Source organism: Emys orbicularis, chromosome 7, assembly GCF_028017835.1.
Source record: "Emys orbicularis isolate rEmyOrb1 chromosome 7, rEmyOrb1.hap1, whole genome shotgun sequence".
NCBI lineage: Eukaryota > Metazoa > Chordata > Testudines > Emydidae > Emys > Emys orbicularis.
The window spans coordinates 5,700,851-5,728,167 of record NC_088689.1 but is presented as its reverse complement, the minus strand read 5'-3'; the positions used below and the strand labels follow the sequence as shown (position 1 = coordinate 5,728,167).

The 27,317-nt window shown below is 45.0% G+C and overlaps 1 protein-coding gene across 2 annotated transcripts in view; it reads left to right on the top strand.

The window, feature by feature from the left end:
• STN1 (STN1 subunit of CST complex) overlaps window positions 1–25,773 on the top strand; it is a 43,000-nt gene extending 17,227 nt beyond the window's left edge. For both annotated transcript variants that reach the window (XM_065407111.1, XM_065407112.1), the window contains 4 exons: window positions 2,670–2,838; window positions 17,974–18,096; window positions 19,702–19,774; window positions 25,616–25,773. In XM_065407111.1, the coding sequence (XP_065263183.1) occupies window positions 2,670–2,838; window positions 17,974–18,096; window positions 19,702–19,774; window positions 25,616–25,773 (523 nt within the window). The remainder of the gene's footprint in view (window positions 1–2,669; window positions 2,839–17,973; window positions 18,097–19,701; window positions 19,775–25,615) is intronic.
• The last annotated feature ends 1,544 nt before the right edge of the window (window positions 25,774–27,317 follow it).

The window sequence follows — 27,317 nt, the reverse complement described above, 5'->3', positions numbered from 1 at the left end:
AGGATACTGATGTTGGTGTCCAGCTAGGTGTGAAATACCCACACCCCTTAGCAGAAGTTAATGTGGATCTCCATCGTGGAGATGAATGTCATGGTAACCAGATTAAAAGCAAAGGCTGTTGTGCAGCGTGCTCTTGCACTGGAAAAGGCTGCCCTTTAGATTTTCATGGCCAAGATCTTTTGGGGTGGGAGACCAAAACAGGAAACATTAGAAGACATCTCCCATTAACCCCACCTCTGCACATACACACCTAAAAGTATGAACTAATTTCTTTGGAGGGTACAGCCCTTTGACACAACATTCTTTGCTCCAGCCACTGATGTGATACTACAGCAAATGTGAGAGTCTGTAAAAACAGCTAGTGAGGAATATGTACTGTTCCTGAATGTGATGAAAACAAAATGCATATGCATTGACACAGCTAACAAAAACAGGATGCAAGTGGGCATGATGATTAACGGAGAAGTTGTAGAGGCAGTAGATTAATTTAATTATCTGAGATCATATATATCCAACCAGAGAGGCTGTTCCAAGGAAGAAAACTAAGGATTGGCTTGCTAAGCTATGGCCTCCCTTAAGTGTGGAAAAAATATGGCATCTCAATGTATAAAGGTCTGACTGGTGAAAAGCCTAACTTTCTCCATAGAGATTTATGGATGTGAATCATGGGAAGCTTTAATGCTTTAATGCTGACAGCTTTTGAAATGTGGTGCTGGCAAAGGCTCTTGCACGAAGACAAATACCTGTGTTCAAAATATTATTGGAGAGAAGCAGACCCTAGTGTCGGAAATCAACAGATGCAAACTTATGTCCTTTGGTCATATTAGGCATAGAGATGGAAATAACCTTGAAAAAGTTATTATGGAAGGAATGGTGGAGGGTTGTTGTAGGGGATGAGCATCAAGGAGATGGATGGATGGTGTGTGGCAGATCACTGGAAATTCAGCTGCTGAGTGCTTGCAGTTAGTGATGGATTGTGAAGGTTTCCAAGAATTCTGTTATAATGTCACCGATATTCAGACATGAATAAATAGATTTACATACTTACAGCTCTTTAGAAATTGTGAAAGAGGGGAGGCGTGTGTATGTGTCACTCACACCCAGGACTTGTCTATACTTCAGATGTTTGCTGGCATAGCTATGCTGGCAGAGTCCCATGGTTGGAGACGCAGCGTAAGCCGACAGGATTTCTTCTGCCAGCATAGCTGAACACCACAAGCTCTCTTCTATTGGCAGAGGTGCATGTACACCTGGGGGAGAGGGGTTGCTCCCTGTGCAATGCTGTGTCAAAAAAGCTAATCACTATTCCTCGGTCTATACAGCCAAGGATAGGAATAGGGAGGTCTTTTACCTGTGATGGGTTTTTTATTTTATTTAAACTGTGAGGGGTGATTCACCATTAGAACAAACTACCAAGGAGCGTGATGGATTCTCCATCTCTCTTGAAGTCTTCAAGTCAAGACTAGGTGCCCTTCTAGAAGATAATCTTTAGCTAGATGCAAGTTACTGGAATCCATACAGGGCTAAGTAGGTGAAACTTAATGGCCTGTGATATACTGGAAGTCAGACGAGGTGATTTGATGGTCCTTCTGGTCTTGAACTCTATGAATATTTTGTGATCCGCCTACATCTATCTAGCAACAAAAATGTAATGCTTTTAGAAAGGAGGATTCCTAGCTCTCTCAACTGGTGTATGCTCCTGTTTCTAGCCCTGATGGGTTGAAAGAGAGCAGATATTTTGACCTGTCACTGGTCCAGGAATGAATGTCATCCTGTGCCTCAGCTCTGCGTAACTTTGGGGGTAGACATTCCTCGTTTTAGTTTTGGGGATTGGGCGTGGAGAGAGAGTAAAGGAGAAAATAGTGTTTTTCTAGCAGAGTTAAGTGGGAAAATGACAACTTGTAATTCTTCCCCCAAGTTTAAGATGTTAGTAGTACTTGTGAGGAAAATATGGGTTAGCATGCAGAAGGAAGTTGCAAAATGAATACAATTTGTCAGATAGGTTTTCCTACTCTGTGTGAGCATATATATAAATGGTCAAGATTTTCAACAATGGGCGCCTAAACAAGTAGCTGGATCTCAAAAGTGCTGAGCACCCAGCAGCTTCCATTGACTAGAATCAGAAGCTTTATTCCATCAGAAAGCTATGAATCCCCCTTTCCAATGGTCTGAGATCTTTGTTTCTTGACACCATAGATCATGAGAGATCAGACCTTAAAATCACAACATTATTATATCGCCTGTCTTCTATGGGAGCTGCCGAATACTTGGCACACATGAAAATCAGGCTGTTTATTTTGGTGCCTAAATAAGGATGTAGTGGTGAGATTTTTCAAGAGCACCTAATGAAGTACACAAGGATAGCTCAGTGGGGAAGGGATAGCTCAGTGGGTTTGAGCATTGGCCTGCTAAACCCAGGGTTGTAAGCTCAATCCTTGAGGGGGCCACTTAGGGATCTGAGGCAAAAATCTATCTGGGGATTGGTCCTGCTTTGAGCAGGGGGTTGGACTAGATGACCTCCTGAGGTCCCTTCCAACCCTAATATTCTATGATTCTGTTGACTTCTGCTTAGGCACATTTGAAAATCCCACCCTCTGAACTAGTGCCTGTTTTTGAAAAACTTGGCTATGTACTTTTTGTTTTGTGACAAAAGCTTTGTATCCCTATAGTGCCCCAGGTGGTCTGAACCTTAGAAGCTCAATTGACTTGCTGAGCGAGAAAGTGAAAGACTTCTTATTGGAGAACAGAATTCAGACTTTTTACCAACAGGATCTGGAAACAGTTGACGATTTGGTGTCATTGGCCAGTCAGCCTGTGTCCAGGACTGACTCTCAGCAGGTAAGTGCAGTAATTGCTGGCTTTTGAGTGTTGAGTAGGGAAAATAGTGCCTCATGCTTGCTATCAGATTTGTGCAAGTGGAAATGTTTTGGGTTTTCAACCATTTCTGCACATTTAGGTGCCAATTCCTGACCTTTAGCTATAGGCATGAATTATTGACAGTACCTGGGAAGCCCTGTAACTTTAGACATTTAAAATGGGGCTGGAGAGCAGAGCCGGAAAACTCTATTGTAGGGAACAATATTATGCTAGCTGCAGGGGTGCACTACATAATCTAATAAAGGCTCTGTTCAAACTCTAACTTTCATAGATCTATGAAAACTAGATACACAGTGGAAATAACCATGTATGATATCTCTTGAAGGCACTGGTTTCAGAGTGGTAGCCGTGTTAGTCTGTATCAGCAAAAAGAACGAGGAGTAGTTGTGGCACTTTAGAGACTAACACATTTATTTGAGCATAAGCTTTCGTGGGCTAAAGCCCACTTCATCAGATGTATGCAGTGGAAAATACAGTAGGAAGATATATACACCTCTACCCTGATATAACGCGACCCGATATAACACGAATTCAGATATAACACGGTAAAGCAGCGCTCCGGGGGGGCGGGGCTGCGCACTCCGGCGGATCAAAGCAAGTTCGATATAACACGGTTTCACCTATAAACCTTTGTAGTGATAATCAGGATGGCCCATTTCAAACAGTTGACAAGAAGGTGTGAGTAACAGTAGGGGGGAAATTAACATGGGGAAATAGTTTTTAGTTTGTGTAATGACTCATCCACTCCCAGTCTTTATTCAAGCCTAATTTAATGGTGTCCAATTTGCAAATTAATTCTAGTTCTGCAGTTTCCCGTTGGAGTCTGTTTTTGAAGTTTTTTTGTTGAATAATTGCGACTTTTAGGTCTATAATTGAGTGACCAGGGAGGTTGAAGTGTTCTCCGACTTGTTTTTGATTGTTATAATTCTTGACATCTGATTTGTGTCCATTTATTCTTTTGCGTAGAGGCTGTCCGGTTTGGCCAATGTACATGGCAGAGGGGCATTGCTGGCACATGATGGCATCTATCACATTGGTAGATGTGCAGGTAAACGAGCCTCTGATAGTGTGGCTGATGTGATTAGGTCCTATGATAGTGTCCCCTGAATAGATATGTGGACAGAGTTGGCAACGGGCTTTGTTGCAAGGATAGGTTCCTGGGATAGTGTTTTTATTATGTGGTGTGTGGTTGCTGGTAAGTATTTACTTCAGGCTGGGGGGCTGTCTGTAAGCGAGGACTGGCCTGTCTCCCAAGATCTGTCAGAGTGAGGGATTGTCCTTCAGGATAGGTTGTAGATCTTTGATGATGTGCTGGAGAGGTTTTAGTTGGGGGCTGAAGGTGACGGCTAGTGGCATTCTGTTACTTTTTTTGTTGGGCCTGCCCTGTAGTAGGTGACTTCTGGGTACTCTTCTGGCTCTGTCAATCTGTTTCTTCACTTCAGCAGGTGGGTATTGTAGTTTTAAGAATGCTTGATAGAGATCTTGTAGGTGTCTGTCTCTGTCTGAGGGGGTGGAGCAAATGCAGTTGTATCTTAGAGCTTGGCTGTAGACAATGGATCGTGTGGTGTGGTCTGGATGAAAGCTGGAGGCATGTAGGTAAGTATAGTGGTCAGTAGGTTTCCGGTATAGGGTGGTGTTTATGTGACCATCGCTTATTAGCACTGTAGTGTCCAGGAAGTGGATCTCTTGTGTGGACTGGTCCAGGCTGAGGTTGATGGTGGGATGGAAATTGTTGAAATCATGGTGGAGTTCCTCAAGGGCTTCTTTTCCACGGGTCCAGAGGATGAAGATGTCCTCAATGTAGCGCAAGTAGAGTAGGGACGTTGGGGGACGAGAGCTGAGGAAGCGTTGTTCTAAGTCAGCCATAAAAATGTTGGCATACTGTGGGGCCATGCGGGTACCCATAGCAGTGCAGCTGACTTGAAGGTATACATTGTCCCCAAATGTGAAACAGTTGTGGGACATGCCTGGGTAGTGCTGAACTTGATCAAGGAGAGGATTGAAGCCCAATATATTAAAATAGGCTTAAACTCACAAAGGAGTGGGTGGACATCTGCTTCCTATTACAAATTCTCCTTGTTGGACATCTCCAGTTGTGCAAGGCCAGGGTTGTGGGATGGAGCGGAGATCAGAAGCCTAGATCTAATTGGAGTCAGCTGTACATAAAGAAACTGAGAAATGGGACACTTTCCAATAATATGCTAGTATGGTCTCTGGTTCTCATTCTGATGCTGGCTAAATGGTAAAATGCGTGTGTAACATGCTGAAAATGTTATCATATTGAGATAAAAATCACAGGCCAGATTTTCAACTGGTGTAAATTGCTGTCTCTCCATTGAAGTTAATGGAGCTATACTAATTTACATGAATTGAGGTTCTGGCCCATGTACATATATAATTAAATCCTTAGCTGTGTTACTAATAACAGCTGAGAGTATTAAACTGATTATTAGTAAAGTTGATTCACTTTTGCATTTCACTGTCCGTAGACAGGGAAAACTGCATTGATCAGTTTCACTTTCTGGTTCTGGTGTGCTAGCATAATACTCTGGTTTTAGATTTGCAACACTGTAGAGAGACATTTAAATCTGAAAAAACTTCTTCATTGAATTCAAATAATAACGAAAACTACCCCCCACAGTTTTGTAAACTGCTTCCTAGTGGTTGCTTCCTGGAGACCATTTATTTTCTTTTTCCTCTTTTATTAAAGGAGCTTTTGTTGTGGTATTTTTAACAAAGCAAAGAAGAATGAATATTAACAGGAGGCCTGACAGTCTGTGCTAGAGAAACCAGTACAAGAACATCAAACACAGGATTGGGCATAAACTTTTTCCAAACCAGCTAAAAATAATTCAAACTAAAAGTCCATAACAATCTGGATTCTAGAAAGGAATGATCATTTTGACTAAGGATGAAAAGTCACAGCATTTGTAAAAGGAACAGGATAAATGGTTTACAAAAGCCATTCAGAGTACGGAAAGGTGTGTTTACAGTGCCCATCATAGTCGAGTCCTGATGGGGGAGGAGTGAAGGAGTTGCACTGGGTGGTCATAATATAAATCCCTGTTGCTGCAGCTCTCGGTGCAAGTGGCTTTTATAAATCCCAGGGAGTCAGATACCCAGTCATTCCTCCTGAAAAACAGCATTTCTCCCAGATGCCTTTCACCATTAATCCACCTTACAAAGTGTTTGTTTGTAAAAAGGAAAACCTGCAATTGTTCTGTGATGTACACATCTTCAGACCTGCTCCTGCTAATGCCCATTTGTAAGAGCATTAGATTGCCCATCTACTCAGTCATTGGACAGTGTCCATTTCTTGTAACCTGCAAAGGGCTGAGTGATCCTCAACAAAAAAGTCCAATGGGACTGACTCTCCATTGCCCTGGCAACCATTTGCACTAGTGCCAAGTGGCTATAAAGCCACTATAGAAGTGATTTTTATTTTTATTTTTTGTAATGTCTTGCATCAACTTGGCACCAGTGCAAATGATTACAGAAGGGATAGGGATATGGAGTTAAAGGGTTATACAAAGATGCCCAAAATGTAAATCTACCAAGCACATCCTGATAAATGATATTTGTTTACTTCTTGCACTTAACCTAGACACTGTAGGACTCAGTTAGACTTTGATATATAATCGGTTTCTTTTGGTGATTCTCATTCTCTAGCACAAGGTTGCAATGTTTAGAATTTTAAAGACTGAAAGGGCTTAGGTTTAAAAAAGTGTTTATTTAATAAACTGATACTCATATTGGCTCTTGCAACAACATTATTTTAAAAAAACGTGGGGACCTTCCCCCCATAAGCGGTGCCCCTTCTGTTTGAGTTATATCACTTCCCCCATCAGTTGTTGAGGGAAAAAGTGAGTTTCAAAAATAGACAAGATAAATACTGCAGTGAGGATTACAAGCAGGAAGTAGAGACAAATGTCACCCAGTATTTAGCATGTCCACGAAGACCCCAAGTCCAGCTAAGAGTGCTACTTTGTTTGACAGATGAACGAGAATTTGGTTCTTCTTTGAATGAAAATTATATATCAACTTTATCCATCCAGTTCCTGAACTGGAATAAATAGCTCCTTGGTGTGGCTCGCAACCAAGTGGCCGCAGTTGTATCATACTCTGTGGTTTAGTTTCCTGAGTTAAGCAGTTTTCTTTGCACTTCCTCCATTATGAAGCTGTACAGTGTGCTATTTTAATAACACCATCCCACTTGGTAATATGTCACTAGTTTGGACAGCTCTTTTGGAATTGTGCTTTCCAGATCTGTCTGTTTATATTTTTCTTCGTCTGATTATAACCTCAAGGTCAACAGGGACAAATACTTAGAACAAAGAATTTAAAATGCTGTTTATATTTACTCCAGGCCTGGGTTTCTTGTGTGTCCTGCCTTATGCATACACTTGATACTAATGTGCTCGTCTATCAGCTTCCTGACATAGATTTATGTCCCCCTGTTGAGACAGTAGTGCAGATATGATAACAAGATGACGTTAGGCCTGACAAGCCAAGTTTCTCTTACTGAACTTGTCACCCGCTCTAAGCCCAGCCTTAAGCACTGTGGGAAAAGCAAAGAGAAGTCGACACAAACAATACCACATGCCATTATATCAGGATACCTTAATACCCCCAGGTGTGCTGTGTCTTCAACACTCCTCTCAAGCAGAGAGGATAATCCGTGCACCACTGCACACCTTGACCTGTTATTGCTTGGATAGCTTTTTTGAAAGGCATAAGATGAATTTGTGTAGCCAGTTATTCTCCAGCCTGTGGTGCAATGTGAGGCTGGGAGGATATGATTAAAGCACAGAATTGACAGACTTGGATTCTGTTGCTGGCTCTGCCACAAGCTCCATGTGTGACCTGGGGAAGTCATTATTTAAACTCTGCCTCTGTTTCCCATGTGTAGAATAGAGATAGTGGCCTAAACAAAAGTGACTGGCGATTTTGGATGCTTCCATTTTTAGGCACTCAACTTGACATACCCTAAAGGGACCTGATTTTCAGATCCCTGTGTTCTTAGCACTTTTCTGAAATCTGACCTCTTTTTTTAATATGTCTCAAGTTGAGCACCTGAAAACCGAGGAACCCAAAATCTAGACATTTTGACAATGTAGCCCAGTAATCTTGCCTCGCTCATGTGGAAACTATGAGGATTAAGAATCTGATCCAAAGCCCACAGAAGTCAATAGGATTCTGTTTCAGGTGCTGTAGATCAGGATGTAAATCACTAATGTTCACAAAATGCCTTGAGATCCTCTGATGTGCTGCTCTATAGAGGGATAAAGTATTATTAGATGAGTCATTTTGCAGGACTTCACAATGTTATCGGCTACCTTTTATCTCTCCAATTGTCAAGCCTTCCTCCTGCTTCAGGAGGAGGGGCAGGGATGTGATATCATGCAGGGTTACCTGCCCACAGATTCCTTGTCTGATTTGTTATTTGTTATAACCTCGTACATGCACATAGTGCTGTACAGTTGGTGCACTTGTACCAAAGAAAACTCAATCCCTGCCTATAAGAGCTTAGTCCAGTGGCACAAATGGGATACTATACATCCCGATACCAAAAAGTGTATGGTCACTGTAGCTGTAATGTTTTGTGGAATAGGCATGGGGTGTCTTTGGAGGACAAGAGCTGAAGGGTTTGGACATGCATTGAGAGGCTTATTCCAAGCAGCCTGAATGGCATGAAACGAAGCACAGTCTGGAATAGGAGAAAGCCTATAGGAGAGACACCTGGGTGGTGGATTGGAGGAGGTGAGGCCACAGATACAGGCAAGGGAGGTTTTAGGGATTCCTTTGAAAGTGAAGTCCCTTTTTGTGGAAGACAGAAGAAGGGATTGGGGGAAGCAAATGAAAAGGGGCTTTTGGCAGAGGTGTCTGAGATGGACTGGAAGGTCCGGAACAGGGGAGGAGTTTGCAGTAATGAAGAAAATTACCAAACCATGAACCAAGTCCAAGGGTGAAGAGGAAGGGATGCATTCTGGGACACTTTATAGAGAAAAATGGCTGATTCCTTCCTGTTCCTGAGTTCCCCTGTAATTTTCTGTGCCAATGCCCTTCTACCTTCCAGGAGGCCTACTGAGTCCCCTGGAAGGGCGGCTGTCCCAGGGAATACTTGTTGTTGTAGGCCTGTTCAAAGTGTGTCAAAGAGGCTTCGATAAGCAGGAACTGTTGCTTTTTTTTCTTTCATTCCAAAGCCTATTTCTGTTTGTTCAATTCTATCAATCTCTCAGCACACATCCTGAATAATTCTCTTTCAGTATCCATCCAAGCTGAGCCATGTGTCAGCTTACACGGAGCATGTTCCTAATTATCTCCCTCTGATGGGATCTCAGCATTAGACCAAACTGAATAATTATCACACTCCTTTGGAGATGTTTGTCTCTCTCTTTGATTCCCTGATTCATTGCTTTCACATTAAAAATTGATCAGCACCTTGCAAGAGGCAATTACTTTGCTAGCAGTTTCTCCTGTTGTTGAAGGTTTATTCCAGCATCTAGAAGGGCAATGTTTCTTCCCTTTTGTGGAGGGGTGTGTGTGTGTGTGGGGGGGAGAGTAGGGAGGCTGTGCATTCCTGTGAGAAACCTAATAATTGCCCAGTCTCCCTTATTTCAGTCTCAAACCCATCCATCCAGACCTCAGATAAAAAAGCCACTAAGGGCTTGTCTTCACTACCAGGGAGATCGATGCTGCTGCAATCGATCCAGTGAAGACCCTCTAAATCGATGGCAGAGCGCTCTAGTCGACCCTGGTACTCCACCTCTCCGAGAAGAGTAAGGGAAGTCGATTGGAGAGTGTCTTCTGTCGACACAGCACAGTGAAGACACCGGGGTAAGTCGACCTAAGCTACGTTGACTGACTCCAGCTACATTATTCACGTAGCTGGAGTAGCGTAACTTAGATCGACATACCCCGGTAGTGAAGACAAGTCCTTGAGGTGCTTCCTCAGTTGGCCAGAAGGGTCACTGTAAAGCAAAGCAAGTTTTTCTCTACACCCAAAAAAAGGTGCCACATTGTGAACACCGTGCTTCCAGCCGGTAAGGGCGTGAGAGACGGGTCATTGAAACAGACTGCTTGCATAAAAGGGAGTTGTCTGAAAGAGAGAAGGGATGGGAATGATGGGTTCTTCTTCGAGAGATGTCCCTGTGGGTGCTCCACTCCAGGTGTTGGTGCGTCCCTGCGCCTTTGCTCGGAGATTTTTGTAGCAGTACTCGTACCGGCCACGGATGCGCAGAGCCTGCCCCCCCCCGCTCTGAATCTAGCTTAATAGTACGCATGCGCGGCCGGTCTCCTCAGTTCCTTCTCTACCGTCCCCGGCCTGAGACGGAGCTCAGCAGACTCGTTAAGAAATCTTTTCCTCTGGTTACAATTGCCTTCTAGTTAGTTTGTTTGTTGTTAGTTCGTTGTTAGTTATAGTTCGTTACCACTTCTATCTGTTACCAAAAAAAAAAAAATTCGTTCCTGTCAGCCGCAGTTGCTTTGGATATGCCTGGCTCCACAGGCTTTAAGCGCTGCTCTACCTGCAAGGAGGCTATCCCTCTGTCTGATGGCCACTCACAATGCATAAAATGTTTGGGGGAGACCCACATTCCCCAAAGATGTGCCCACTGCAGCAAACTTAGCTCCAGGGCACGGAAGGACAGGGAGCTTAGACTCAAACTGCTCCTCCTTCAGAAATCCCTGGGGCCAGTTTCAGACCCAGGCGCTGATTCTGGCTCCGCTGCCCGCCACAGCCCCCCCGCCTCAAAGAAGCTCAAAAAAAGGGCAACTTTCGTCACCAAAGAAGGTTATGAGACACAAGATCTCTTCAGGCAGATCAACAGTTTCCCTGCCTGTGCTCCCCCGCTTGAGCACATTTGATGAGCCGGGCTCCTCCGGCACCACGCGAAACCCGCCTGAGGCTGCGGCGGCGGCGCGAAGCTCCGGTGCCGAGGCTTCCGGCTTCCAGCTGCCTGCCTCTCTTCTGGCACCGTTCAGCACCGCGACGGACGCGGTGCCGACATTCCACAACCTGCCTGACCCCCTGCAGGCTGATGTTGCTCTCCCGGCACCAGCCACGGCACCGACACCTGCGGAGCTGACTGGCAGTGAGCCCAGGCTCAAAATACCGGCTCAGAGGAATGTTTCCTCTCTGCAACTTCTTCCTGCACAGCCTTCACCTCAAAGAGGAGCCTCAGCACTGCAATTCACTCAGGCAAGAGATCTGTTTGTGTCACCTATCCTGCAGTCACCCCTGCTGAATGCCTGCTTCTCTCCAATGGCTGAGTCAGGGTCTGAACAGCCTTCCTCCAGTGAGGAGGAAGCTGAACCACAGGGGGATTTTTCACCGTATCAAGACTCACATCCCCAGACCCCAGTCAACAGAGGTCATAGAAAAATCACATCATCCTATTCTCAGGATCCTGCCCCCTGGGGCGTGAACCCCTGGATGGCACCACCTATGCCCTACCCACCACAATGGCAATATTGGGCCCCATGGGCACCATACCCTCGAACACATGCGCTACTCCACCTCAACCAGGCGCAACACCTGCCTAGCACCACCACCTGACGAACCTGCCAATGACACAAGACACCAGGCAGCACCGTCACACTTGCAGGATCAACCAAGTCCTGCTCCTATCCCAGTAGAGCCGGAGGTTATGCCTGAAGAAGCCTTACTTCCCCTCCTCCAACATCATCGGATGACTTCTCAAAATTCCAAGACCTTTTAAAAAGAGTGGCCATTGACTTGAGAATTAACTTGGAGGAAGTCCCTGAACAACAGCATGAGTTAACAGACATCCTACAACCCTCTTCTTCTTCTAGGGTTGCATTACCAATCAACGTAGCCCTTTTAGAACCTGCTGAGTCCATCTGGCAGACTCCAGCTACAAGCCTACCTACCTGTAAACAAGTGGACCGGAAGTACTTCATCCCTTCTAAGGGCTCTGAATCCTTTTTACCCATCCAGCGCCAAACTCGTTGGTAGTAGACGCAGCGAACCAAAGGACCAAACAACAGTATTCCCGCTCCACCCCGGCCAAAAAGGAAAGTAAACGCTTGGACCTCTTTGGTCGTAAAGTATATGCATCCTCAATGTTACAATTTCGTATTGCTAATTATACTGCAGTTCTCGCAAAATATGACCACAGAAACTATAATAAATTCATGGACTTTATTGATGACATCCCAGAACAGAAGAAACAACAATTCACAGCTCTGGTTTCCGAGGGACAAATCATATCACGTACCGCTCTTCAAGCGGCCCTCAATGTAGCCAATACTGCAGCAAGATCAACCGCCACAGCAGTGGTCATGCGCCGAGGGTCATGGCTCTCCTCCTCTTTCTTTCCTCGAGAGGTCCAGAGTGCCATTGAAGATCTTCCTTTTGATGGTGAAAAACTCTTTGCTTCCACCACGAACGACGTGCTTCATTCAATGAAGGACTCAAGGGCAACCCTCCGATCCTTAGGTCTCCAGACACCTACGACCAGAAGGCGACAATATAGATATCAACCTTACCAACGTTCACGCTACCCCGCATATACACAACACTTCCATAGATCACAGGAGCAACAACAACAACAGCAACACCAGAGACCGAGATTCCAGCGTCGTCGTCCTAATTCTGCGGGGGCGCCTCAACCCCCTCCAACTAATAAACAAATTTGAAGCCTTGGTCGAGGGTTTAGAAAACAGCGTTCCCACTTCAGCCAGTACACCTATTTTTGGACACCGCCTACGACCATTCTCAATTCTCCCATCAATGGCAGAACATTACCACCGACAAGTGGGTTATAGAGGTCGTTACAATTGGCTACTCCATCCCCTTCCTCTCCTTGCCTCCCATCCACCCTCCCCGTCCCTCTTCAGGGACCCTTCTCACGAGCAACTACTCCTCCAAGAAGTGCAACATCTCCTTCAACTGGGAGCAATAGAAATTGTGCCCGAATGACACAAAGGGAAGGGTTTTTACTCCCATTATTTCTTAACAGAAAAGAAAACGGGGATGGCGACCAATCCTCAACCTCAGGTGGCTCAACAAATTTGTCAAAAAGCAAAAGTTCAAGATGGTTACTCTCACTACCATAATCTCAGCGCTGGAGCAGGGCGATTGGTTTTCAGCCCTTGACCTACAGGACGCCTATTTTCAAGTGACTATACACCCGGCCCACAGACGCTTCCTACGTTTTACCCTTGGCTCAACACATTTTCAATACAGGGTTCTCCCCTTCGGATTGTCCATGGCCCCTCGTGTATTTTCCAAGATCCTAGCTGTAGTCACTGTCTACCTCAGGAAACAAGGGGTCGTAATATTTCCTTACCTCGACGATTGCCTCCTCAAAGCCTCAACGTTTGACGAAGCTCTCCGATTCACGTGACTTACCATCGATTGTTTCCTATCTCTAGGCCTGCAAATAAAAACAAATCCACATTATGCCCCACCCAACATCTGGAGTTCATAGGAGCATACCTCGACTCCCGGACGGGATTGGCATCTCTCCCACCCGACCGCTTCAACTCCATAAGCCTATTGGCCACAAAACTTCGCAACAGTCCCCAGGTCACTGCCCGAGACTGTCTACAAATACTAGGTCACATGGCCTTGTGCACTTTTATGGTCCAAAATGCATGACTCTACACGAGGTGCTTCCAAGCGTGGTTGAGCACGGTTTACAGACCGAATGTGCACTCTCTAAACAAGACTCTCTCCATACCTTTCCGAGTCAAAGATTCTCTACTGTGGTGGACAGTTCACTCCAACCTCTGCTCTGGAGTCCCCTTTCTTCAGGAAGCTCCATCCCTCATACTGACTACCGATGCATCTCTGACAGGATGGGGTGCACACATGTCTCACCACACAGTCCAGGGGCTTTGGTTTTCAACCGAAACCTCTCTGCACATAAATGTCCTAGAACTTCGAGCCATACGCAATTCGTGCCGTCACTTCCTCCCACTAATCAGGAATCACCATGTACGCATAATGACAGACAACATTGCATGCATGTTCTACGTAAACAAGCAGGGAGGGGCTCGCTCCCACTCACTTTGCACAGAGGCTATGAAGCTCTGGAATTGGTGCCTTGCGAACAACATCCGGATATCAGCTGCCTATCTTCCCGGAGTGATGAACACCACAGCGGACGAACTAAGCAGACGCTTTCCCTGGAATCACAAATGGGAGATAGACAAGAAAACCATTCACAACATATTCCACATTTGGGGTCACCCAACCATAGACCTCTTTGCAACTGCGAAAAACACGAAATGTCCCGACTTTTGCTCCAGAGCGGGACTGGGCAAACATTCCCTGGGAGACGCATTCATGATCCCATGGCACCGAAACTTAATGTATGCGTTTCCCCCGATACCGGTTCTCAACAGGGTCCTGATAAAAATACGAACAGACCGTGCCAAGGTGATCCTGATTGCCCCGTCGTGGCCCAGACAACCGAGGTTTCCGTTCCTCACCAGAATGTCGATTCGACCACCAATTCCGTTGCCTCTCATCCCGAACCTCCTATCACAGCAACATGGCCGATTTCTCCACCCCAACCTGTCCATGCTTCACCTCAAAGCCTGGTTCCTACATGGTTCTCCCAAAACGAACTAGCTTGCTCTGACCAAGTTCAAAGAGTGCTCCTACACAGCAGAACACAATCTACTCGCACCACCTATCTACGAAAGTGGAAACGATTCACACATTGGTGTTCAGCTAAACAACTTTGTCCCACGTCGGTATCTCTCCCGCTCATGCTTGACTACCTATTGGACCTTAAGCGATCCGGCCTTTCTTTCAGCTCCATCCGAGTCCATTTAGCTGCTATTACAACCTTTCATGACAAAATTGATGATACCTCTGTTTTTGCTCATACAATCACCAAGCGTTTCCTCAAGGGACTCCAAGCCTTATACCCAGACATTAAACCACCTACCATTCCGTGGGACCTTCACTTAGTACTATCTTGCCTAACTCAACAACCATTTGAACCCCTAGCCACGTGCTCCCTTTTACACCTTTCGATGAAAACAGCATTTTTAGCGGCAATTAGCTCTGCCAGACGGGCAGGAGAAATAGCAGCTCTTATGGCAGACCCACCATATACGCTACTTTTCAAGGACAAGGTTACCCTCAGATTACACCCCAAATTTCTTCCAAAGGTGCATTCCTCATTCCACATTAATGAGCCGATACACCTACCAACCTTTTTTCCGAAACCACATGCGAACTCGTTCGAAGCCACAATGCATATATTAGATGTACGCAGGGCCTTGTCCTTCTATTTGGATAGAACCAAACCTTTTAGAAACTCTTCTAGACTCTTTGTCTCCATCGCAGAGCGTTCCAAAGGGACTCCTATTTCTACCCAGCGACTTTCAAACTGGATTTCTCAGTGCATCTGATTGTGCTGTCAGATGAAGAAGGTTACAGCTCCAGCCGGCATCAGAACTCACTCCACTAGAACTCTGGCTGCCTCTGTGGCTTTCTTACGCAGAGTTCCCCTGGCCGACATCCGTAAAGCAGCCACTTGGTCCTCTGAACACACATTTGTTAAACACTATGCCCTTACTCAGGGCCCTCTCTCTGATACACGATTGGGCAGAGCTGTACCATCTACGGCATTCCTATCAGATCCGAAGTCCCTACCTCCTTGAGACACACTGCTTTTAAGTCACCTGGAGTGGAGCACCCACAGGGACATCTCTCGAAGAAGAAGAGGAGGTTACTCACCCTGTGCAGTAACTGACGTTCTTCGAGATGAGTGTCCCTGTGGGTGCTCCACTACCCACCCTCCTCCCCTCTACTTCGGAGTTGGGGTAGCCTCCGTTGTAGAGAAGGAACTGAGGAGACCGGCCGCGCATGCGTACTATTAAGCTAGACTCAGAGCGGGGGGGCAGGCTCTGCGCATGCGTGGCCGGTACGAGTACTGCTACAAAAATCTCAGAGCAAAGGCGCAGGGACGCACCAACACCTGGAGTGGAGCACCCACAGGGACACTCATCTCGAAGAACGTCAGTTATTGCACAGGGTGAGTAACCTCCTCTTTGGCAGGGTGGAAAGTGAGGTGCTCCCAGAAAAGAGTAGGTAGTGGTCTTGCCCTTTCCTTCCTATGCAACCCTTTCCTCTCTCCTACCCCCATTTACTTTCCCTCCCTTACTTGGTATCCTCCATTTCCTTCCACTCCACTTACTGTCCTTCCATTCTTTTAGCCCTCCCTACTCCCTTACTTGCTCTGCTCTTCCTGACTCTCACTATATTCCCTTCACTCCCTACCCACGTCTTCCTCTGCAAATCCCATCACTTTCTGCATTCTCAGTACAGACCCCTCGATTCCAGGTCTCCTCTTCACTCCACAAGCCCCTGACTTCTGTTTCTTGTTCTTCTTGCTGCCATGTTCTTTCTCTCCCCAGTACAGCCCTTTGTTCCCAACCCTCTCAAAATTACTCCCCTTAACACACCTCCTGTCTTCCCCACAGCTCTCTTCACCTTGTATGCATCTCTTACCCTTTGCTGGTGAATAAGGAGAAGTTATTTACCCTTTCACATAATGCAAGAACCAGGAGTCCCCCAATGAAATTATAAGTAGCAGGTTTAAAACAAATAAAAGGAAGTACTTCCTCACGCAATGTACAGTCAACCTGTAGAACTCTTTTCCAGTATATGTTGTGAAGTCCAAAACTATAACAGCATTCAAAAAAGAATTAGATAAGTTAATGGATGATAGGTCCATCAGTGACTGTTAGCCAAGATGGTCAAGGATGTAACCCCATGCTCTGGGTGTCCACACCCTCGGACTACCAGAAGGTGGAAGTGGACAACGGGATGGATCATTCAATTCCCTCTAAAGCACCTGGCATTGACCACTGTCAGAAGACAGGATACTGGGCTAGATAGACCATTGGTCTGACCCAGTATGGCTGTTATGTTGCTTCCCTCCTATTGCAAAACCTGTATTGTCAACTCTTGCGATATTTGTTTGCTTCCTTAAAGACCCAGCTCCTGGAGGCATGTGAATGGGAATCTTAGTTTTTGCAATTTCATGGCTTTTTTTTTTTTTTTTTTAATTTGTAAAAATTTCTCCATGGTTGTAGAGAAAAATCTTGAAAAGTGACCTGAGTGCCATCCTAAAGGTTAAAAAAAGGCAAATAAGAAATATATTTTTATTTTTATAAAATCTCATGATTTTGGGGGGGCTGACTGGTGATTTTTTTTGAATGCTTGGGGTTGGCAATATTGCATACCACTCATTACTATTATTATTTGTATTACTATATCACCTCGGACCCCAGGTCAATGTGCTAGGCACTGTACAAACACAGAACAGAAAGATGGTTCCTACTCAAAAAAGCTTACATTCTAAGTTTAAGACAAGAGAACAGATAGATGGAGGAGCACAAGGCAGCAATGAGACAATATTGGTCAGTCTGATGGGTAGTGGTCTCAGCACATCAGCAGCTTAACCTCTCCTCCACCCCTTCCATCACTCCCTTTCTCTCCCTCCACAAGTCCGTCTCCCCACCCACCCCTCCCCCATTCCCTTCCTTCTTTGGGAGACTGACTCAGGGAGAAGAGTGTCACCATCCCCCAGATTCTTGTTGGAGGTCACCTATGCAAATCACTGATCAACCCACCCGCCCCTTCCTACCTAACTTGTGCGATCTGTCAAAATCAGAACCTAAGTGTGCGTGTGGCCGCAGATGGAGGAAGGAAGTTAGTCAGTCAATCAGTCTCCCAATCTGCAAGCAGCATAGCAGCCTTGGGGGTTGCAGTGTTCCAAAGGAAGGAAGAGGTGGCTGTGTGTGCCATTTCAGCAAAGAATTAAGAAGGCAATAGGTGACTTGGGTGGTTCTGCTGTCATGCAGGGACACACATCTGTGATTCCCTTCTGGCCTGAGAATTTGGTTAGATTGCATATAATAGATATAACTTATGAACTCTTGAGCTAGAGGAACTGGCTTGGCTTTACTCAGGAAGATGTCTGTCTAAAAACTCTGGCTGACATACTGGCTCTATTGAAATCAAAGGGAATTTCACCATTGACTTCAGTAGGGCTAGGATTTCACATCTTGTGTGTATGTTGTTTGTTCGTTTTTTTCCCCATCCAGATGGATTCAAAAAGTGAACCCAGCTCCAAACTGATTCACAGTGCGTTCAAGGAGGCAATAAAGGTGCTGCAGGAAAAAGGAGTGGTTTTCCAGAAATCAAATAGCCCCAAGGATGTATATCATGTAAGGAACTGAATTGCAGTTATGGAGATGTGTAACCAGAGATCATGAATGTCACATCAGGCAGGAGGCGCTCTGCAATATGATTGAATCACATAGTCCTAGAGGCCCTTTCAACAGGGTGAGATGGACCTGGGGGTTCTGGTTACATGTTCAGAAGTTTTAGCTCTCTTCATTGCTTCTTCCCCTCTTCAGTATCTTGTCAGTTTATTTGTGTCCATGTTTGAGAGAGCTAGACAGCTGCTGCCTCTTGGTGACCAGCAACTGCAGTGGACACCCCTTGCAACCCCACACATTTATCAGATGTTACCACATAGTGAGACCATCCTGCACGTTCCCAGAGGAGAGGTGCAAAGCGACAACACTCTTATGGTCCACAGCTAGGAGTGGCTCTCTCCTTACCTAGAGGTAGCACTCTGACTCCCTCTCCATTGGGTTTCCAAGTCTCTCTGAGTGATTTCTTTATACCAGTAGGTGCCTTATGTTATGGCTTTCAGAGATGCAGAGGCTGAGTCTCATGTTTTTCTCCTTAGAAGAACTGTTGAGGCTAATAAGCTGCATAAAGCTGACTCATATTAGGATTTAAGCCATTACCTTAAAATCAAAGAAATCTGGATTTTTGAGCTCTAGTGCTCATGAGAATGAGAGACTAAGGCCTGGTCCCCACTAAGCCCCCACTTCGGACTAAGGCACGCAAATTCAGCTACGTTAATAACGTAGCTGAATTCGAAGTACCTTAGTCCGAACTTACCGCGGGTCCAGACGCGGCAAGCAGGCTCCCCCGTCGATGCCGCGTACTCCTCTCGCCGAGCTGGAGTACCGGCGTCGACAGCGAGCACTTCCGGGATCGATTTATCGCGTCTAAACCAGACGCGATAAATCGATCCCAGAACATAGATTGCCTGCCGCCGGACCCTCCGGTAAGTGTAGACGTACCCTAAGAGCAGGGGCTAAAGCCAACAGTAGCCGAGACAGGTGCTATGTAAGTTTTCTACTTGCAGTTCTACCACATACAGCATATACACATTCCTTTTAGCTCTGCAACTGCACCTCAGTCCTGACCTGCAATATGGTCTGTTACTGCAGTGCTGAGCCTCTCCCATGCAGCTCTGCCAATGCACGTTAAACTTGCTGTACCACCTACATTCCAGCACTCATGTTCCCTCCACAAAATCCAGCTTTGCCTATGCGACTCAGTCCTAACCTGCTGCATCCCAGGCTGTTCCAGACCTCGGTCTTCTTTCATTAGGCTGCCTAGTTACATGGTGGCTTTGTGATGTCCAACAAAGGATGGGACCTATCAAACTCCTATCCCGTTAGCTGAAGTAGGATTGGAACCCTGTGCTCTAGAAATAGCAGACTAGTGCACTTACATGCTGCATTGCTCCCCCTCGTTTGGGAATGATTCTTATGTCCTGTCTTTCACCTAATTGTTGTTAATATTGTTTGTTTATAAAAAGAATAACTTGAAGATGGAACTGACTATTTTTGTATATAGCACAAATGCAATGGTGCAGTCATGGTAAAGTTAGGCTAGCATGTACCTTCGTAGTTCATGTGTTGCAGAACAGACTGCTGTGAATCAGCAATTTCTCTTGCATCTTCTAGGTGACTGACCAGGATAAGGAGTTACACAACGTGACCCTTGGTGTTGTCAAAGCAGATTGTCGAAAACCCAGGCGTAAGTAGTTGTGTGGTCTGGTCTCTGAGCCAGTGCTGACCCATCATAGACAACAGTATCTCCTCCTGCCACTCAATTAGAATAGCCCTTTCCCTTTGTTCCTGAACCCGAACTTAAGTCTGTCTCATCCTCCCTCTCTTCTTTGTGCAGCCAAAAACCTGGTGCAGGGCAGGCCTAGAGTTGTCTTGAGCATGGGAACTGGCGACAAAGCTAAGCAGGGAGAAAGCACCTCAATTCTGAAATGAGCAGCCAATGTGAATGCTGGAGACTTGGATCTGAATCCAGTGGAGGATTGAGGTTTCAGAAGGAACAGAGTTAAATGGGGCTAGGTCAGCCCCTTTACACTGCTGAATAAATAGGCAAACTTCGTCAGCTGTGTCAGTATGGGAGATGTCACAAAAGGGATAGTGTGGACTGAGCTGCCTTCTCTAAGGAGTAGATTTTTAGGAAATTTGTAGGTGAAATTGATCCCTATGCCATGGGCCCACGCCCCATTTAAGACCATAGGGTGAAATCTGGACTCCACTAAAGTCAATAGAAAAACTCTATTGACTACAGGGGAGCCAGGATTTCATCCATAGACCATAGGCTTTAAGTGATGGATAGACTATGTGTGGTCCCTGTGCATAGGGGTCGATTTCACCCTAATTAAATCAATTTCTTAGCAGACCATGTGCCTTTAAAATTGCCCCTTCTCCCAAATCCATTGTGTCATTGCCATAGCGATTACTTGTTTGATTTGAGGTACCTGTCCTAATGATAAATGTACATTTGCTATAGTGCTTTTTTTACCCCTCTCATTCCAAAACCCTTGGCAGAATGTGACACATGGGGATCACTCACTCATCGCTGAAATGCAGCCACTTGTGGACACAGTATACAACAGCATGGTATAAACTGCTCAAACACTGTTTGTAGTGTTGTAGATAGGTTGGTCCCAGCATAGGAGAGGGACAAGCTAGGTGAGGTAATATCTTTTATTGGACCAACTTCTGTTTGGTGGAAGGTACAAGCTTTCAAGCTACACAGAGCTCTTCTCACCTCTACCTTGTCTAGCTAGAACATGTCAGCTATTCTGTGCTAGTAGCACTAAACTAGCTTTTCCAGGAGGGAATGAGAAGAATAACTGGGGTAACTTGGCATGTCTGAATATAATTGCCTGATGTACCTGGACACCAACATTAGTGCTGCTAGTAGCCTATCTCTGCTGATGCCTACAAGAAATCTGCCAACTAAGGATGACTAGACAGAGGGACAATTGAAATAGCTGATATTTTTATTTAAAAAAAGACTTCCAAATGTGTTGTAACATTATCTCACTGTGCATGTATTGTAGTTCAACTGGCTAGCTACCTTGTACTGTCCACCTCCTACCCTCACTTCTTCGGTCTTGCCTTAAATTTGAATGTAAACTTTTGAAGGCAAGAACTCTCTTCCGGGGGGTGGGGAGGGGTGTGTGTGTGTGTACGTGTGTGTACGTATGTACTGCACCTAGTGTACTGGAGCCCCAATCCTGATATGAGACTTTGGGTGCTACTGGAATTCATTAATAATTCTGAGAGACATGTTCAAATATCCCATAAATTATTAGGGGCTCTATTTTTCATCTTATCCAGAAGACAGCACCTTTAAGTGGGCTGTAGCCCACGAAAGCTTATGCTCTAATAAATTTGTTAGTCTCTAAGGTGCCACAAGTACTCCTGTTCTTAGTGCTCCTAATGGTATCTTGGGGCCTTTGGTTCAGTATCTATTACTCAGCAGCACCTGCTCCCCTCCCCATTACTACTAGACTAGGAGGTATTCTGCCCCATTGAACAGACAGGGAGCCGAGGCACAGAGAGATTAAGTGACTTGGTCAGAATCACAGAGTCAGTGGAAGAGCCAGGATCTCCTAAATCTCATTCCAGTGCCTTAACCACAACGCCATCCTTTCTCTCCTGCATCCAAAGAAGAGAGTGACAATTAGTGAAATACCAACTCTGCTTCATGAAGAACCTGAGTTTTCCTGGCAGGTCACTCATCTGCATACTGACCAGGCTTGATTCTGCTTAGTTTTAGATTTGATGAAATTACAGCTGCAGGATGCTTGTCTCAGAACAAATACGTCTGCTTAATCTGATCAGTGGCTAATTTGATTTTTTTTCTTTGACTCAGAATTGTGGTAAATTATTTTGTATTGCAAAGGACACAATTTTCAGGTCTGTTTTCTATCACTCTGTTGCCTTTCTGTAGGATTGTTTGTGTAATATGGTCAAAGAAAATCTAGAATTGTCATGCAATCAACTGGAAAGGCTTAAGTTCTCTTGGAGATCAAAGCAGAAATAGCCTGTGGCCACAAAAAATGGATAAAATAATGTGTGGTCAATGTTGTTGTTGACTTTAAAGGCGGTACTGTGCACTATGCTGGCTCTCATATGCCCTCTGGTGGTTGTGGGTAACCAAACAAACCACTTTGAACTGTGGAAACCTACTTTGAGGTGAGATAATTGAAAGGTACTAACTCAACAACTCTTACTAGTTGAAAGAAATTCCCACAGCTTCTTTCAAGAAAGGAAATCTTTGTCTATTCAGTCTTTGGTAGCTAATTACAGTTATCTTTCTGCTAACTTTTAAGATAAACTGTGTCAGTCAATCAGTTTGTAAATATGATGTGGGCTACTACAGTATAAGCCAACATCCTGAATGAATAAACTCTTATACTATATGAGTCCTAGAATATGATTAAATGAGGTTCCCATAAAACTATTCTATAATACAATTAAAAGACAGTCCTGGTCTGGAACAAGTGCAGTCGCAAATGACCAAGTCCACAACAAACACCCTTTGAGAGGCCAGCTTGGGACTGACAGCATGGCCTAAAGGCAGCTAGAATTGTCATTTAGAATTTGTCTCCAGAAGGCATGACAAAACAGAGGGCTCCTAAGACAGCTTCTTCCCTGGTCTTATCTGCTAGGTTGAAATCAGGACCAGGGAGGGCTCTGTTTTATCACCCATGCTGCCTAATATCTACATGAAATTACCTGGGGCATCCCTGTATCAATTGTTGATGATGGGCAGGTAACTGCCAGCTCTATACCTCGCTCATCTCTGCCAATGATAGGCAGACAACAGTAGTACTATCTCAGAGCTTGGCTGAGATCAGTGTGTGGATGGAAGTGAGAAGGAAGATGGTAACCTTATGAAGATCATTTCAGCATCTCCCACTAGAGAGGGAATCTGCCCTCAAATGGTCAGGAGTGATTCTGGGCTGCTCAACGCTTCTGCACATACAAGGACCAATGGCTGCCAAAAATGTCACTTCCCTCTGCCTACTGTTGAATGATGAGCTGGGTCATACCTTTGTGACTTAGACTGGGCCATTGTAGCATGTTGTATTTGGGAATGAGTGCTCTGGCCTTCTTAAAACAAACCTCCAACTGATCCAAAGTGCAGTAACCCATCTCTTTAGCAACACTAGCTACCAAGAGCACATTATCTCAGTATTCCATGTACTGCACTCATACAATGTTTGCTCCATTTTAAGAAACCAGTTAAGACGCTCCATGCATTGGGCAAGAGGTGCTCTTTTCGGCCAATCTTATCTTGCACAGCAACTATGCAACTTTCAGAGTAGCAGCCGTGTTAGTCTGTATCCGCAAAAATAACAGGAGTACTTGTGGCACAAGTACTCCTGTTATTTTTGCGGATACAGACTAACACGGCTGCTACTCTGAAACCTGTCATTATGCAAGGCACTGCATTTAGCCGTATGGAGTGGAAATCCATCAACTTCATGAAAAAACTCGTACAGATACAGACAGACATCATCTTCCTTTCCAAATGAAAGCAGATGGACATCATACCAAAAGGACTAAAGGTAAAAAATCCATTACAATCTACATATCACACAGACTATGCTGAGAGACTGTGTCACACACTCTCAAAGAAACTGCGAAACCACCTGATCAGCATCCTATACAACAAACAGGGAAAGATTAAGAATGAGCTCTCAAAACTGGATACTCTCATAAGAAACCAACCTTCCACACAAACTTCCTCATGGACAGACTTTACAAAAACTAGACAAGCCATTTACAAGACAAACTTTGCCTCTCTACAAAGGAAAAAGGACACTAAACTATCTAAACTGCTACATGCCACAAGGAGCCACAACAGTAGTTCCCTTAACCCACCCAGCAATATTGTTAACCTTTCCAGCTATACTCTTAGCCCAGCAGAAGAGTCTGTCCTATCTCGGGGCCTCTCCTTTTGTCCCTCCAGACCCACGAACATGATACAGTTCTGCGGTGACCTAGAATCCTACTTTCGACGTCTCCGACTCAAAGGTGCCACAAGTACTCCTGTTAACTATGCAACTGTCAGTCTCACAGGTCACACTTGTGAGAGCAGGGAATTGAGCTTTCTCAGCAGGTGGCTCAAGACCTATATGGCCTTTCCTTCTAGAGGTGGGAAGAACAGTCACAGACCTCACAGCTTTCCCAACTAAGTGTTAGTTTCCCAATACTCTAGCCTCATCTTTTCTGCTACAACTGAGATAGCAGGAAGAGCAGAACCTCACTCTCATGCATACCTGTGTGTGCGCGCACACTCTTTTAATGCTTATTTCCACTGATGTCCCCAGGAAGAGGGAGAAATCTGTTCCACTTGTTGGACTCTTTCTTGCTTCAGTTCAGTTTTTGGGAGGCACTGTGATCCTGCAGCACTAGATAATGAAATGGGGTGGGGAAAGTGTTACAGGTGTGGCTAGCAGAGCTCCTGCTTCATGGATCCTCCAGTCAAATCCCCCTTCCATGGGTAGGATGCAGCAGCCACAGACACTGCTGCAGGCCATAAGCAGTGCTCTGCACTTGGGAAGGGGGACTCTTCTCCTTCCATTGTTCCATGCATCATGTGAACCAGGTGAGCAAAGCCCACTTACTCTGGCTTTACCCAGGCTGAATACAGGGGAAGGCTTTCGCCGTAAGGCAGCACAGCAAATGTCATGTTATTCAGGAGTTAGGGATGTCTTTATAGGCTAGGAATTATTTTGTGGACGTCCCATGGCCTGTGTTGTACAGGAGGTCAGACTAGATGATCAGTGATTCTTTCTGGTCTTGGAATCTATGAACTGTTGTAAGAGAAGTCCAGACTTTGTAACTTTGTAGGTAAAAAGCCTTTCAGTTCACTCCTCTTTATGGAATGTGAAAGTCACTAAAACCCAAGATCACAAAAATCTGTGACCTTCTATTCAGGCAATTGCCTGAGGAGTCTGTAAAATGTAGAATTATTCATTTGTTTTGCTGGTGTATAAAATAGGTGTAATGCAACACCTTTGCCACAAGGTGTCAGCATTGGGTAAACATTCACTACTGGCTGGGTTTAGACTAGAGCTTTAAAACTCAGACCAGTCAAAGGTGGACAAGAATTTCCACTGGGTCTCTTCTGAGTGAGCTGCAGACTGAGGGACTGAATAGCTTGAGAGACTGTAGATGGAGATTTACAACTCAAAGAGTGGTGTCCCAAATTCATTACCATTGTTCAGGCTGTGCCCGTGTGTATTTGAGCTCCTTGCCTTCTCTGGCAGTCTCGTCTAACCGATAACATGTTTTCGTGATTATTTTTTAGCCCTAACACTGGCACTTCTCAGTGAAGTTAATGGGAACATTAGCCAATGTCAGGACTGCAAACTGGTCCCCTTCCTTCTAAAGTCCATGACCTCTGCTCTAACCCCTGTGCCCTCCTCTTGTCTAACAGCATTTGTGTGTACGTGACTGATCTATATTTGTGATAGTTGATATGAGGCAACTGGAAACCTATGCTGGTCTTTTCCACCCTTGCTGCATTTTACCTTTGTTTCTGCAGATGCTGAAAAGGGCTGCCATTTTCTTCACATCTTGTGTTGTGTTCGCCAGAGCTACAGTCCTTATCTAAGTGAAATGGTGATGCATCATGTCCTGAACCTGCTGGAGAGAAACAGTGATATTGTCAGCACCATGGAAGGATACTACATGGCTTTCTGAAAAGAAGAAATAAGATGCAGGACATCTATTTGTGCATGGTGCAGGCAGAACAAAATTTAACCCAGTAACCACATTGCCAGAAAGAGTAGAAAGGACTCAACAATGACACTGAGAAGCTAAATTGGAGAAGGAAAGTGGAATGTTGACTCAGAAATGCTATTGGTTCCATCTGACTCTGATTCCCTGAAAAAATACACGCCTCACACTTTGCTTTAAAGCCCATGCTGATTTCTGCTACTCCAGGAATTAAAATATACAGGGATCATTACACAGTGAAAGTTGTTGTACAGGATTGATCCCACAGCATCCAAATATCACAGTCTGCTAGGTGCAAGCTACCTGAAGAAGTGAACATTCTGAATACAATCACGGTTCTTCCTGATACGCTTCTCTTTCTCCAACCATAGTACTTCCAAGTGGTACAGCCTAATGGCACCTCTATGTGCATATGCTCTACCAGCCCTAAGTTGCTACTAACGAGACCATTGGTTATAGTAGTAGTCTCATCTGGGCTTAAAGACGGTAGTGTTGTGACCTCTCTCCATGTGACTGATGTGCTTTCTAATACATGTTCTCTAAGTAGATCTGTCTCCCTTTTTAAATGTGTGTTGTAAAGACCAGTGGAAGGCACTTTCGGATACCTTGCATGCACTGTATGTAGCCTTCATTCCATCAGTGCCAGCATGATCTTATGCGCATTTCCCCCGTTTGCATGTCCAACCCAAGGGGGGTTTTGGGAGCAGCAGCTAGCTGGGAGGCAAGGGTAATATGTCTCCTCAGAGCATACTTACCTCCTCCTACCTCCCCATAAGGAACAGCCTAGCCCATTGCTTGTAAAGCGGGTTTGGATCCCTCCAGATATTAATGTAAGTTCTTGTTGATTAATTTGGACCCAAATTAAGCTCCTGTTCTCACAAAAAATCAGCCATTACTTCATTTTTTTTGTAAATAGCTCTCAACATGACAAATACTGATCCATGAAACAAAAGTTCATGGAAAAGAGCATGCCAAAACCATGAGACTGGTGCAATTCCCTGACTTCCCATCTCCCCTCTTTTTGCTTGCTCTGCATCCTTGCCACAGTTAGGAAGGCCAGTATCACCTCTTTGTGCTTGGATGGGGACTGAAATTTGTGGAATGACATTGAAAGAAAGCGAGCATTGACTAAGCCAATGGGTAAGACATCTGGCCAAGAATAATTAAAACTCATATGTATGCCCAGGTTCAACGCCCAGTGCTGCTCAGCATTTAAACCTACAGGACTGGTTCCTTGAGGCTTGCTCTAACTAATCTGTTCCATTAATGGAGGAATATGTCTTTAACTTGAAATGAGTAAAAAGTGCTGCTTGCCTTGTTCCTCTGTCTCCCACTTGAAATAGCAATCTCCCCAGAGCTCCATTTAGCAGATCAGCATAGCAGAGAAAAATAAACCAGATATATGTACTTGGAGAGCCAGCAAGTGGTGTGTGCGTGTCTTGGTTTGGTGTTACATTATACGCCTCGTTTTGAAATGTAGCTGAAGTGGGATATAGGCAAATAGAAAG